The sequence below is a fragment of the Mesoplodon bidens genome, assembly GCF_964165515.1.
Source record: "Mesoplodon bidens genome assembly, chromosome: 12".
Taxonomy (NCBI): domain Eukaryota; kingdom Metazoa; phylum Chordata; class Mammalia; order Artiodactyla; family Ziphiidae; genus Mesoplodon; species Mesoplodon bidens.
In genome coordinates, this window is record NC_138168.1 from 54,125,852 (window position 1) to 54,139,557 (window position 13,706).

Sequence of the window (13,706 nt, forward strand, 5' to 3'; positions counted from 1 at the left end):
TCATCCCTTTATTCAGTCCTGCCTGTTAGTCACTTAGCAGCCATCTGGCTTATCAGATCTACTGGTCAAGGTATCCCAGTGTTCGTGGTCAAGCCATCCTCATTTTACTTAACAATGGACCCAAATCGCAAATAGTAGTGATGTTAGCAATTCAGATATTCTCTTACTATGCCTAATTTATAAATTAAACTACCATAGTTATGTATGTATGTACAGGAAAACAGATAGGATTTAGTACTATCCATGGTTTTAAGTATCCACTGGGGTCTTAGAATGTATCCCCCTGTAGGAAAGCAGGGATACTGTATTATCCAAAGATGGAAGTGGCTCTAGTTTTGTTTTTTCATCAAATCAGGAAATAAGAAATCTTGATCTCCATGGCTTTTAACTTAATATATATTGTGGTTAGAACTTGCTAAATTTATAAATAGCTGCACACTGTCACTCTGTTCATAACATGTTTAAACAATCAGTTGTCACATGGGGAAAGAGGTCCCATCCAACATCATAAAGAAATGTTTAACAATTTAAAAACAAATCAAATATAATTCTTAAAATATAATAGGTAATATAAGCTCAGGTATATATTTCAATTTTTCTACTACTTGAAAGAGGGGCTATATCTCAAGCTTCAGCACCTGCCTTCAAACTGCAATAGGAAGCAACCATGATGGTCTAGCGTGGAGAGAAACCAGATGCCAAAGGCACTTAAAAACATCACATAAATCCAAGTCCACAGTCTAGAATTAACAAAGCAAATGTCATGTGTCCAAATCGTCACCAAAAATAAATTTCGGGGATCCAAATTTTAAAAGTTTTACTGTGCATAAAAATTATGTAAAATTTTTATCAGAATAAAAAAATCATTGCAATCTAGCTTCAGAAAGCAATTTTTAACATTAGATAACATTAATATGCTACCTACCCTAAGAATTAGAAACTAAATAGAGCTACACTAATAAGTATGAATTAAGAAGAAACTAGAAATTTATGCTCTCTACTTGCCCATTCTGCCCTTTATAGCCCTAAAGAGTCTTCTGTTATGTTACATTTCATGCGGGGCAAGAGGGGATGGTGGGGGGAGAACCAGATCTTCAATCATCAATCATATGCCAGTGTTGAAAGATAATTAAGGGCTTCCATGGTGGCGCAGTGGTTGAGAGTCCGCCTGCCGATGCAGGGGACACAGGTTCGTGCCCCGGTCCAGGAAGATCCCACATGCCACGGAGCGGCTGGGCCAGTGAACCATGGCTGCTGGGGCCTGCAGGTCTGGAGCCTGTGCCGCGCAACGGAAGAGGCCACAACAGTGAGAGGCCCGCGTATCGCAAAAAAAAAAAAAAAAGAAAAAAAAAGATAATTAAAATGAGAAATACCTAAGTAGCTGAGTTTAAACATGAGAAGGAAATCTCAAATCTTCTTTCATCTCAATTACTGCTCTGTATTAAATTGTTTTCTGTGTGAGAGTCAGGCATTTTGTCATGCTATCTCACTGCTCAAGAACTCAGAGTGGCTGAGACCTAAAAAGAGTGAAGAAGCATTAGGAACAAGACAAGGATTTCCCCTCTCCCCATTGATTTTCAACATCCTACTGGAAGTCCTAATTAATGCAATAAGACAAGAAAAGGAAATAAAAGGCAAACAGATTGGGAAGGAAGAATAAACTGCAGAAGACATAATCATCTATGTAGAAAATCTGAAAGAATTAACCAAAAAACTCCCAGGACAACTAAGTGATTATAGCAAGGTTGCAGGATACAAGGTTAATATACAGAAGTCATTCACTCTCCCACATACCAGCAATGGACAAGTGGAATTTGAAATTAAAAACATAATACCATTTATATCAGCACCCCCCCCAAAATTAAACACTTAGGTATAAATCTAACAAATATATACAAGATTTATATAAGGAAAACTATAAAACTCTATTGAAAGAAATCAAAGAAGAACTAAATAAATAGAGAGACAGTCCATGTTCAAGGATTAAGAAGACTCAATTCTTCTCAACTTGATCTACAGATTCAACACAATCTAAATCAAAATCCCAGGAAGCTATTTTGTAGATATCAACAAAATTATTCTAAAGTTTATATGAAGAGACAAAAAACCCAGAATACCCAGCACACTACTACAGGAGAAGAACAAAGTTAGAGGACTGACACTACTCAACTTCAAGACTTACTATAAACCTACAGTAATCAAGACAGTGTGGTATCAGCCAAAGAAAAGACAAACAGATCTGTGGAACAGAATAGAGAGCCCAGAAATACCCTTAAATATAGTCAACTGATCTTTGACAAAGAAGCAAAGGCAATATAATGGAACAAAGATAGTGTTTTCAACAAATGGTGCTGGAACAACTGGACATCGACATGCAAAAAAAAATGAATCTATATATGTACCTTATACCTGCACAAAAATTAACTCAGACTGGATCACAGACCTTAATATAAAGTGCAAAACTATATACCTCCTAGAAAATAACACAGGAGAAAATGTAGACGACCTTGGATTTGGCATGATTTTTTAGATACGACACGAAAGATACTTCATTAAAATTAAAAATTTCTGATCTGCAAAAGACACAGTTAAGAGAATGACAAGACAAGCCACAGACTAGGAGAAAATATTTGCAAAAGACATAACTGACAAAGGACTGTTATCCAAAACATACAAAAACTCTTAAAACTCAACAATAAGAAAACAACATGATTAAAAAATGACCCAAAGGTCTTAGCAGATAACCTCACTGAAGAAGATAAACAGATGACAAATAAGCATATGAAAAGATGCTCCACATCATATGTCATTAGGGAAATGCAAACTAAAACAACAATGATATACCACTACACACCTATTAGAATAGCCAAAATCTGGAACACTGACAACATCAAATGCTGACAAGTAAGTGGAACAAGAACTTTCATATATTGTTGATGAAAATGCAAAATGGTACAGCCACTTTGGAAGACAACTGGGCAATTTCTTACAAAACTAAACACAATCTTACAATGTGACCCAGTCAATCATGCTCCTAAAAACCCACACACGATGTTTATAGCAGCTGTATTCATAACTGCCAAAACTTGGAAGCAAGCAAGATGTCTGATACATCCAAACAATCGAATTTATTCAGGGCTAGAAAGAAATGAACTATCAAGCCATGAAAAGTTTCCATGGAAGAAACTTAAGTGTTTTTTTAATTGATGTATAGTTCATTTACAATGTTTCAGGTGTACAACAAAGTGATTCAGTTATACATATATAGGTACATATATATATATATTCTTTTTCAGATTCTTTTCCACTATAGGTTATTACAAGATATTGAATATAATTCCCTGTGCTACTTAAATGCATTTTATTAAGTAAAAGAACCCAATCTGAAATGCTACATACTGTATGGTATGTATGACATATGTCATACTGTATGACATTCTGGAAAAGGCAAAACTATGGAGAACAGTAAAAAGATCAGTGATTGCCAGGGGTAGGGAGGGGGAAGGATGAACAAGCAGAGCACAGAGGATTTTAGGGCAGTGAAACTACTCTGTATATTATAATGGTGAAAACATGTCATTATAAATTTGTCCAAAACCACAGAATGCACAATGCCAAGAGTAAGCTATAATGTAAACTATGGACTCTGGGTAATAAAGATGTGTCAATGTAGGTTCCTTAATTGAAACAAATGTCCCATAAGCTGTGTAGTGCAGCCCCTCCCCCCCCCCAAAAAAAAATTTGTACCACTCTGGTGCGGAATGCTGATAATGGGGAAGTCTATATATGTGTAGTAGCAGGAGGTATATGGGAAATCTCTGTACCTTCTGCTCAGTTTTGCTGTGAGCCAAAAATTGCTCTAAAGTCTATTTTAAAAAAGTGAACAGTGAAGGAGTAAGTGACACAAATATTTAGGGAAAGGACATTCTAGGTAGCAGAAGCAACATAAATACAAAGAGCCCTGAGCGAGGGCTTTGCTTGGCTTGTTTGAGAGAAAACAAGACCAGTGTGGCTGGAGCAGTGGAAGAGGGAAAATGATAAGAAATCAGGTAGGAGAGGGAGCAGAAGGCTCATGGTGGGCCTTGTAGGCAACAGGAGAAACTCTGGATTTTATTTTGAATGAGATGAGAAGCCTTCAGAGAGTGTTGCGTGGAAGAGTGGCATGATCTGAATCACTGGTTTAAAGAATCATTCTGGCTGCTATGAGGTGAAAAGACTGTAGGGGACATGGGTTAAGGGTGCTTTTAAGAAACGCTGTTGAGAGAAAAATTACTTTAAAATATTACTGTGGGCATACTCACTCTTTAGATTCCTGAGTCCTTTTAGTAACATGCTGTACCACTGTGTCATAGCCAAATTCCTCACCCTGATTCTGATCAGATGTCCATTTTTCTATTTCTTCTTCAATCATAGACCCCAAAGTATTACATATACGCTGCCTAAGGTATTTCACAAATTCATAGCTGAAACATTTAAAAAATAAATGCAGTAAATATCATGAACTCACTTATCAACCATACCCAGAAAAAATGTTAGCACAGAAAGATTTGTAACATATAATCAGATTTCTTACCTTAAACCAGGATTAAATTAGTCATTCATCCCAAATCATATAGCTAATCTAGAATTTTGTTGTTTTTTTCTGAGACACTTGGAAAAGATCACATTTAAAGATGATGATAGTAGACAGCAAATTTCGGGACCAGCACAAACTTTAGGGGGTTAGGAGTCTTTTCGCACTTCTTTTTTATGCTCATATCTTTTGTGTGTGATGCTTAATGGTAGGGAAAGCAGTTGTTAAAGATTTTCACAATTGTTCAAGCTGATGAAGAAAACCACACTAGATAACAGTAACTATAAAAGAATAAATAGGAAAAGGTTAAGCTCCAATCATCAAGAGTTTTTTGTACATTTGGAAATTGTGTTCATTTTGAACTGACCTAAATTCCACCTAATCAGCTTTTGTCTGACTATGTTCACAAGAAGTAGCTCAGACAATTCAATACATTGGACCTTCCTCTTCATACTGTTAGGTTGATGCTAACATTAAAATCCATTCGCAAACTCAGACAATAAGCAAATATGAGAGGGCAAGAGTTCCAAAAGTGGATAATTATATTATGAAACATGTTTACTAAAAATAAAGAGCAACGATTATAATTAATATCACGATTTAGAAAGGTTTAAAAAGCTTTTGTGGTCTCTTAAATGACAAAGATAATTTAGGATGGGCCATTTTTGTAAATGCCACTATGTTCAAGACTTGTAGTTTGAATATATCACTGTATAAAAGCCTTGCATATATGCAGTACAGGAGATCAAGGAGAGCCTGAATAATTTTCTTCACATATTTATAAGTCCATCATGGTATCCAGCATACAGTCTTCAGTTTAATATTTATTAAATGATTGTATGTCCTCTAAAGAACAGCCACCTTTTACCCAGGTGGCCAAAGGATCTCATTTTCAATTTTAACTGCTTTTGATTTGGATTTCCTGCCCTGACCATTTCTCCTCAACTCTGAACCCATTGCTGCTTCCTGGAATCTCCATGGCTGCTTCAGTAATGTAAGTGGCAGGCCTGCCATAGACGATGCAGGCTCCAAAAGTCAAGTAGAGATATTTGACATGAAACCATGTAGTATTATAGAAAAAGTACAGGCTCAGAGCCAAAACGGCCTGAATGCCAGCTCCAGCTCTACCACTCTAGCTGGAGTGGCCTGGGACAAGTCTGTTTTTCCATCTGTAACTTGGAAATGATCATGTCTGCTTCATTCCACTATTTTAAATTCAGGAGGCAATAGACAAGAAACTTAATCATTATAAACAACAAAATTAAAAAGAAGGATATTCTCTACTCCCACAGTGTCAACTTCGGACTCAATACAAACAGGTGATTCCTTTAGTTCTTTCATCAGCCAAAATGTCTCCCCAGAATATAGACCTATACAGGCATACCTCGTTTTATTGCACTTTATTGTGCTTCACAGATATTGGGAGTTTTTAACAAACTGAAGGTTTGTGCCAACCTTGCATCAGAGCAAGTCTATCAGCATCAACAGCATTTACTCACTTTGTGTCTCTGTGTCACATTTTGGTAATTCTCACAATATTTCAAACCTTTTCATTATTATTATATTGTTACAGTAATCTGTGATCAGTGATCTTTGATGTTACTACTACAACTTGCTGAAGGCTCAGATGACGGTTAGCATTTTTAACAATCAAGCATTTCTTAATTACGGTATGTACTTTTTTTTACATAACGTTATTGCACTTAATAGATTACAGTATGGTGTAAACATAGCTTTTATATGCACTAGGAAACCCCCCAAAAACTCATGTGACTCGCTTTATTGTAATATTTGCTTCATTGCAGTGGTCTGGAACCAAACACGCAATATCTCTGAGGTATGCCTATATATTAACTACCTACTGGACAAGGCTACTTTATGTATTTTTCACCATATCAATCAGCACAGTCAATACCAAATTTATCATCCTACCCACCCGATAACAAACCACGTTCTCTTCTGACATATATCTTTGTTAATCGTACCATCCTTCAATCAGATACCTGTGTATAGCCTCAAACAATCTTCTCTATTACACCTCAGATCTAATTAGTTACCAAGCTCTGTAATTCTGTAAATTCTTCCTCCACAACTTCTCTTTCCTTTCCCACTGCCATCAGACTAATGTTCACATCTTCATAACTTTAGCTAAACAATTGCAAGGGCCCTCTTAGGTCAACCCATCAATCAGTGGTTCTTAAAGTATAACATGGGGCTTCCCTGGTGGCACAGCGGTTAAGAATAAGCCTACCAATTCAGGGGACACAGGTTCGAGCCCTGGTCCAGGAAGATCCCATATGCGGTGGAGCAACTAAGCCCATGCGCCACAACTACCGAGCCTGCACTCTAGAGCCCGTGAGCCACAACTACCGAGCCCACATGCCACAACAAGTGGAGCCTAGAGCCCGTGCTCCGCAACAAGAGAAGCCACCACATGAGAAGTCGCACACTGCAACGAAGAGTAGCCCCTGCTCACCGCAACTAGAGAAAGCCCTCACGCAGCAAGGAAGACCCAACGCAGCCAAAAATAAATTAATTTTTTTAAAAGTATAACATGGATAAGAATCACCTGAAGGGCTTATTAAAACACAGATTGCTGGGCCCCACTCTCAGAGGTCAAATTCAGGTATACTGTGGGCCCAAGAATTTGCATTTCTAACAAGTTCCCAGGTGATGCTGACGCTGATGCCAATGCTGCTGGTCCTAGTACCATAACTTGAGAAGCACTGATCTAGATACAGATTCTGTATTCAGATAGCTTTTAAACTAGCCTAAGTGTCTTACAACTGTGATCAGCAGATCCCTACAATGCTGTGTTAGTTTCTGGTGTACTGCAAAATTGATTCAGTTACACATATACATGTATATTCTCTTCTATAATCTTTTCCATTATAGTTTATATATTATAATTTATTAGATCCATCCATTTTAAATGTTGACTTTTTTGTTCAGGGTATTTCTAAACCAAATCTTTGTATATTTTATACAAAATGGTGAAAACTTACACAGCCAAGATATGATAAAGGTATCACTGCTTTCTTTGAAATGACTTTGAAAATGAAAAGGATCCAGATAACCCTTTCAGCCCAGTGTGATCTCACAGCCAGTCTCTTACTACTGGGAAAGAGAAGAGAACAGTGAATGTGGAAGAAAGTGAAGAGAGAGACGAAAAGTCCCTAAAAATAATTCTGAGCCTCTTCACAATCCTGCCCAAGGCTAGTCAATCAGACACATCAGTTTTCTTCGGCATCTCTGAGATATTCAGTGAGAAATGGAAGGTGGGGCAAGCCTGAGTTATTTCCCTGAAATTGAAAGAAGAGCCTTTCTGAGGATGAATTCTACATCCCACCATCAACACCTACTATGGAATGGCAGTATTATCCTAGTCCCTTAGTTTCATCAGCTCTATCTCTGTGCCACAAATCAGGCAATTAGGAGATACGAATATTTAACTGAGAAATATAACTTTTGTGTTTGCTTTGTTTAAAGCCCAATCTGTAAGTAACAAAAATGATATTTTCATAACAAAGGCAGTAAGAAAATATAATGCAAGCCCATTAACAAAATATATTCAAGAAAGTTAAGACAATATCATTCTAAAATAAAAGACATATTTTTTAAATCCCCACTATTTAGCATCAGATGTAAATAACAAATATGCTGGGAACATTTTTAAATCCGTTCTTTGGGAACTTAAATAACCACACCCTTTTTTTTTATAATGACATCACTTTGACCTATGACCACAATAACATCTCCCTGAAGACCCCATTCAAAATGCTTTAAAGTTTTTGTCCATTTGCCAAGTTAAATTAACCCAAGGACCCCAAGTCTGAATCTTGCCTTAATGGGTTACTGCTCTTTTCAAATGAATCTTTTAAGAAAAAAATATCTCTTGAGAGGTCATGTCCTCTATCGTGGGAGGACTACCAGGCTGCCTATGACCTTAGGATGCTCTACTGACTCACTGATCATTGGAAAACTCTGAGTCTCCAATCCCAAATTAGTGAAAATACTCATTTCTTCAAGTGGGCCCTTATACTGCGTGGGTAAGACTAATCCACGTCTTCAAATTCCCATCCAATAATTCATTTTGGTTGGTTCTTTTACCATCTGAATTCATGGCAATACCCCAAAAAATCCTAGAAGTAAAATACACAGCAATGTGTCTGATCATTCTGCTTTACTTCTGACAAATATGAAAATTTTCACATTTACACAGGAAAATTTTATTAAGTTGAGTAAAAGAACATTCACTGTTTTCCATTCTTCTTTCTTCACCTTTATTACCTAGGAAAATTTAAGGAATTTTTCCCATGATGAACTTCTGACATGTTCAAATGTTGATATCAAAATATACAGAGATTACTATTACAGTATAAGGACATAAAAAAATCTAATACAAGTTTGTTTGAGGAAATCACCCTCTTAGCTATTTAAACAAGAACTTTTTCAATAATATACAGAAAAATTATCAGTAATGATATGTTTTAAAAAGATAACTTATTAAGTTATGAATTATAATGCTGATATTTGGAATCCTTAAAATGGATTATATTTCAGGATTATAGGACTTATATGATAAACTTAACTTTATATATATTAGTGTATAAAAAGCTATGTTAAAAAAAAAAGAATGAGTATTTTATACTACTTACAACCTTTTAGGTCAAAGAATAAGCCTCTGAATCATGATAAACAGTTACTAAATGCATTCATTAATTATGGAAGCATACATATAATTCTTAGCGATTTCTTCTATGCAGGGATAACACTTTACATAATGGATGTTTTCTTGAAGTTACCACTTAAACATACTACAGTTCACTAATTTAGAAAGTCACTGGTAGATTCTTCTGTAAAAAAAAAAAAAAAAAAAAAAAATCCCAATTCAATAAATACAATTGTGCTCCTTCTGTATCAAACCAAAAATATATCAGATTAGAGGGCTACAAAGAAGAGCCTCTGCATTAGAGACTGTTACAATCATTAGGGTTGCTAAGTATTTATATACTTAGCAACCCTAATGATATATATAGATATATATAAATATATATATATGTATGTATATAGCAATTCTCATTGAAATGCAAGTAAGTATTTTCTAGCTCTGTGGTTCTCAACCCTGGCTGCATATTAGAATCACCTAGAGAGTTTTTCCAAAAATACCAAGGCCCAGTCTCCACCACTCCCCCTCTGCCAAGCCCCCCAGGAAATTTGGATTCACTTATGGTTAAAGTTCATCATCAGTGTTTTTTTAAACAAACTCCAATCAATCCTAGTGTAACCAAGACTGAAAACCAGGGCTGTTTTTTTTTTTTTTTTTTTAAAGGAAGCCAGTCTAAGTGTAAAAATTTATACAATACACAGACACATAATGAAAGCAATGTCTTCTTCCCTACCTCTCACCCCACCTACAAGCCTCAAATCCTAGCTGCCACTTTCAAAGAAAAGAAAGAAAGCTTGGATCTTTTAGAGAAAGTGTACAGTTTGGGGTAAAAAAATAAATAAAAGAGGCTACGGAAAGCAGAGATAGGTTAGGGCAGCTGCACTGTGGGGCAAATCCCCAGATAGGGCCGTTCTGCCTACACTATGGTTTCTCCCCAAATGACTGCTTTCTTCCCCCACTTTATTATACTACCTGAAATTCCATCATTCATGGACTCAATTGTTTTAACAACCAGCTTCTTACAAAAATGCCAATAGCCTAGAGATACCAGTTTCCCCTATAAAACTATTTAATAAGATTATTTTTCTTGCTGTTATACCAGGACAACATCAGGTGGATTTAAGGAACCAATGTTCTGATAGTGGAGATGGGATGACAGATAATTCTGATGCATGAAATACTTCAGGAAGCAACATATACCTAAGTGACTCAAGAACATTTAGTGTTCAAGGAGAGTTAGGTCAGTGAATAGAAAGACAAATGAAAATATGAGTACCTGGACTGACAGCTAGGATCTCATCAAACTTTGAGACTGTAAGATACTACGAAAATACCAAACACAAGCATCTCCTCCTCTTTCCTCCCTCATAAGGAATTCCTTCCTCCTAAGACGCAGATCTCAGGCTAGTGCAGCTAACACATGAATTTTATTATCTATATTTTTAAGACTAAAAATTACTCAAACTACTTTTAGAATTATAAATCTTACTTTTAAGACTACAAACTTTTATAATTTGAATGTGTCTGGGGTTTTTTAGGTAGGCCACAAGTAAATCTCTTTATTAAATAGTAAATATTAACTATGCAATTAATCGGCAGGCCTTTAATCTATCTAATAAACTGTTGAAGAAGAGTTGAAATTAATACAATAGTCATTACACTGCTGAAAGGAACCAGAATGATCCAACTTTAACTTGAAAAGCATTTAAAAATTGACACCGCTAAAGCAATATTTATAGGCAAATGTGTAGTCTTAAATGTTTACATTAAAAAAAGAAGAAAAGCTGCAAATAAATGAGTTAAAAATTCATCACAAATTTTAAAAAGTGTCCCAGGAAGGGAAAAAAGAAGAGCAGAAATTTTAAAAACCATAAAATAAATACATAATAGAAAGGAAAATCGAAGTTAATCGCTAGTTCTTTGAAAAGACTAACAAAATTAGTCTAGATAAACCTGTAGCAGAACAGATAGAGAACAAAGGAGGAAAGGCATAAATTTAAAAAAAAGAATAAAAAGGGGACAATTATAGATACTGGAAATATTTAAAAAGTAATAGGATATTAACAAAAATCTTTATACAAATAAATTTGAAAATCTAGATTAAATGGACAAATTCCCAGAATATGATCCTAGCAAAAACTCAATAATCTGAAAATATTTTAAACAAGTATTTACATGTGAGATAAAAACCAGAAATTAAACCCCAAATTTAATGCTTGATGTGGATTTGTTTGAGGTAAATAAGTATTATCTGAGTACAATAAACATTAACAACCAAAACTGAATTTGAGAAAGTTGCCGTTTTTCTATATTCCTCTGTTTAAGTAATAAATCAATAGCTAACCAATAAAAGCTGGTCTCTGGTATCTCCAAAATAAAGAATATTATCATGCAATATCAGCTCTTAGTAGTGGACTTAATGAATAAACAGGAAAATCATGGAAATACAAAAGAAAGCATACGTATAACCAGAAATACTAATTAACAAAAAATTCCTTCCACACTTCTTAAAACTCCCTTGAGAATCTGGTGAAAACTGTAATGCTCCCCCCATAAAACTGCAAGTAAACACAAACTTTTGTACAGAATATTAAAGGGCTCAAGGATCCCCTGATGCCCACATATGAAGCAGGTAGGAATTCCAGATAAGAACTTCAGGGCGTACAAAAGTCAGTAAAGATAACATAACAAGAAAATTGTTAAATGTCATCTTCTGTGAGATCAAAATGAAAGGCAAACACTTAATTAAAAATATCATTACTGGGGGTTCCCTGGTGGCGGAGTGGTTGAGAGTCCGCCTGCCAATGCAGGGGACACTGGTTCGTGCCCCGGCCCGGGAAGATCCCACATGCCGCGGAGCGGCTGGGCCCGTGAGCCATGGCCGCTGAGCCTGCGCGTCCGGAGCCTGTGCTCCGCAAGAGGAGAGGCCACAACAGTGAGGGGCCGGCGTACCGCAAAAAAAAAAAAAAAAAAAAAAATCATTACTACTACTAATAAATTGAGGCACCTGGAGGTAAACTTTTCGATGGAGAGGCTTAATTTAAATTACACATGACTCAAATCAAAAGAAAAACACACATCTCTAGAGGAACATACCCTTCAAAATTTACCTCAACTGGTAAATCTGCCTACCTTCCTATAGGTAAAACTTGCTATCTACTGCTCCCAAACACAGAACACTCTGTACTTCTACAGCACTTACACTCCTGACATTATCACAGGCATTTGAGTATGCACCTTATCCCTCTGTAGGAACTTAAGCTATTCCATAGGAAGTTAATCTCACTTGAGTGTTCCTGTCGTGCTCAAAATGCATAATTGGTGCAGCCACTGAAAGATCAGATCAGCAAAGTAACAGGGATCTTGGGAACTCAATGCTTTTGAGGTACAGTGACAGAAATCCCTTGGGATGATATAATTACTCTCAAATGAACAAGAATAATTTACAACTAACGTTACTATGTTGCCCAGGAGAAAAAAATATTAGGATATGTCGGTTGTGTCAGTAAAAACACAGAGGAAGCATAAGGTTTGGAAAACAAGTAAAGAATATAAAATAAATTCGGTATCTGAGTAAATAAAGGAAATCATGAACCTCCAACTTGGGCGCTATTTTGACAACAATCAAGTGAACATTCTTTATCCAACTACATTTTGATATTTTCTGGATCAGCTGGTTTGTTTGCTCAAGAAATCAAAAGGAATTTTACTTGTGAAAATTTTCATCAGTTTCCTCCAGATGTAAGAGGATCTCCTCGGCGCACTCCAGGGAGGGAGCCCCCGTGATTTTCTCCTTCACGCTCTGGAACAACTGCCTCAGCATGGCCTGCAGCATCACTTCGACCTCGCCGGAGAAATGGGCCATCCTGTGTCAGAATCAAACGCTGAGGGTCCTTTGCTGAGGGTCCCAGCAAACGCCGCACCCTGCGCACGCGCGTCCCCACCCAGCCCCCACCGGCGCACAGCGCCGTTCCCCGGGAGACTGCGGCAGGCGCTTAGGGGCGGGCCCTCGGCTGCCGGAGCGTCGTTCAGAAAAACAAGTTACCTTGCGTTGGGGAAACAAGAATACTCGAGGTCCCGCCTTTGGAACTCGTCGCTGCCGCCCTTCCGGGCCAAGAGGATTCAAGCTGCACCGACTAAGAGCAAAAAAGAGATCACAAAGGCTCTGCGGGTGGGCTTGACGACGGGACGTCACCGCTACGCGTGACGTCCGCACGTTGACGTGATTTTCCAGGTGGGAGGGGGGGCACTTGACAACCTGCCCGCGCTCTTAGAGGAAGTTTCAGGTGCGCTCGCTGAAAGGGTTGTAGGTGGGAGGAAGAAAAGGGTAGGAGGAGGAAGGGGTCAATAAAAGAAAGATAATAGAAGTGAAACTGAAAGCAGCTTGAAAAGTTTTAATTGAGTGAATGGTATTGAAGTGTTGCAATGCTCTTTCCTTCAAACAGCTAACACCTATTGACTCCT

At 37.1% G+C, this 13,706-nt stretch overlaps 1 protein-coding gene across 1 annotated transcript in view; it reads right to left on the bottom strand.

The window, feature by feature from the left end:
• TBC1D32 (TBC1 domain family member 32) overlaps nucleotides 1-13,418 on the bottom strand; it is a 180,101-nt gene extending 166,683 nt beyond the window's left edge. Inside the window, exons 1-3 of the mRNA XM_081251576.1 lie at nucleotides 13,288-13,418; nucleotides 12,953-13,108; nucleotides 4,302-4,463 (exon numbers count right to left, since the gene is read on the bottom strand). Coding sequence (XP_081107702.1) covers nucleotides 4,302-4,463; nucleotides 12,953-13,107 — 317 coding nt within the window. The 5' untranslated portion in view covers nucleotide 13,108; nucleotides 13,288-13,418. The remainder of the gene's footprint in view (nucleotides 1-4,301; nucleotides 4,464-12,952; nucleotides 13,109-13,287) is intronic.
• Between the last annotated feature and the right edge of the window lie 288 nt (nucleotides 13,419-13,706).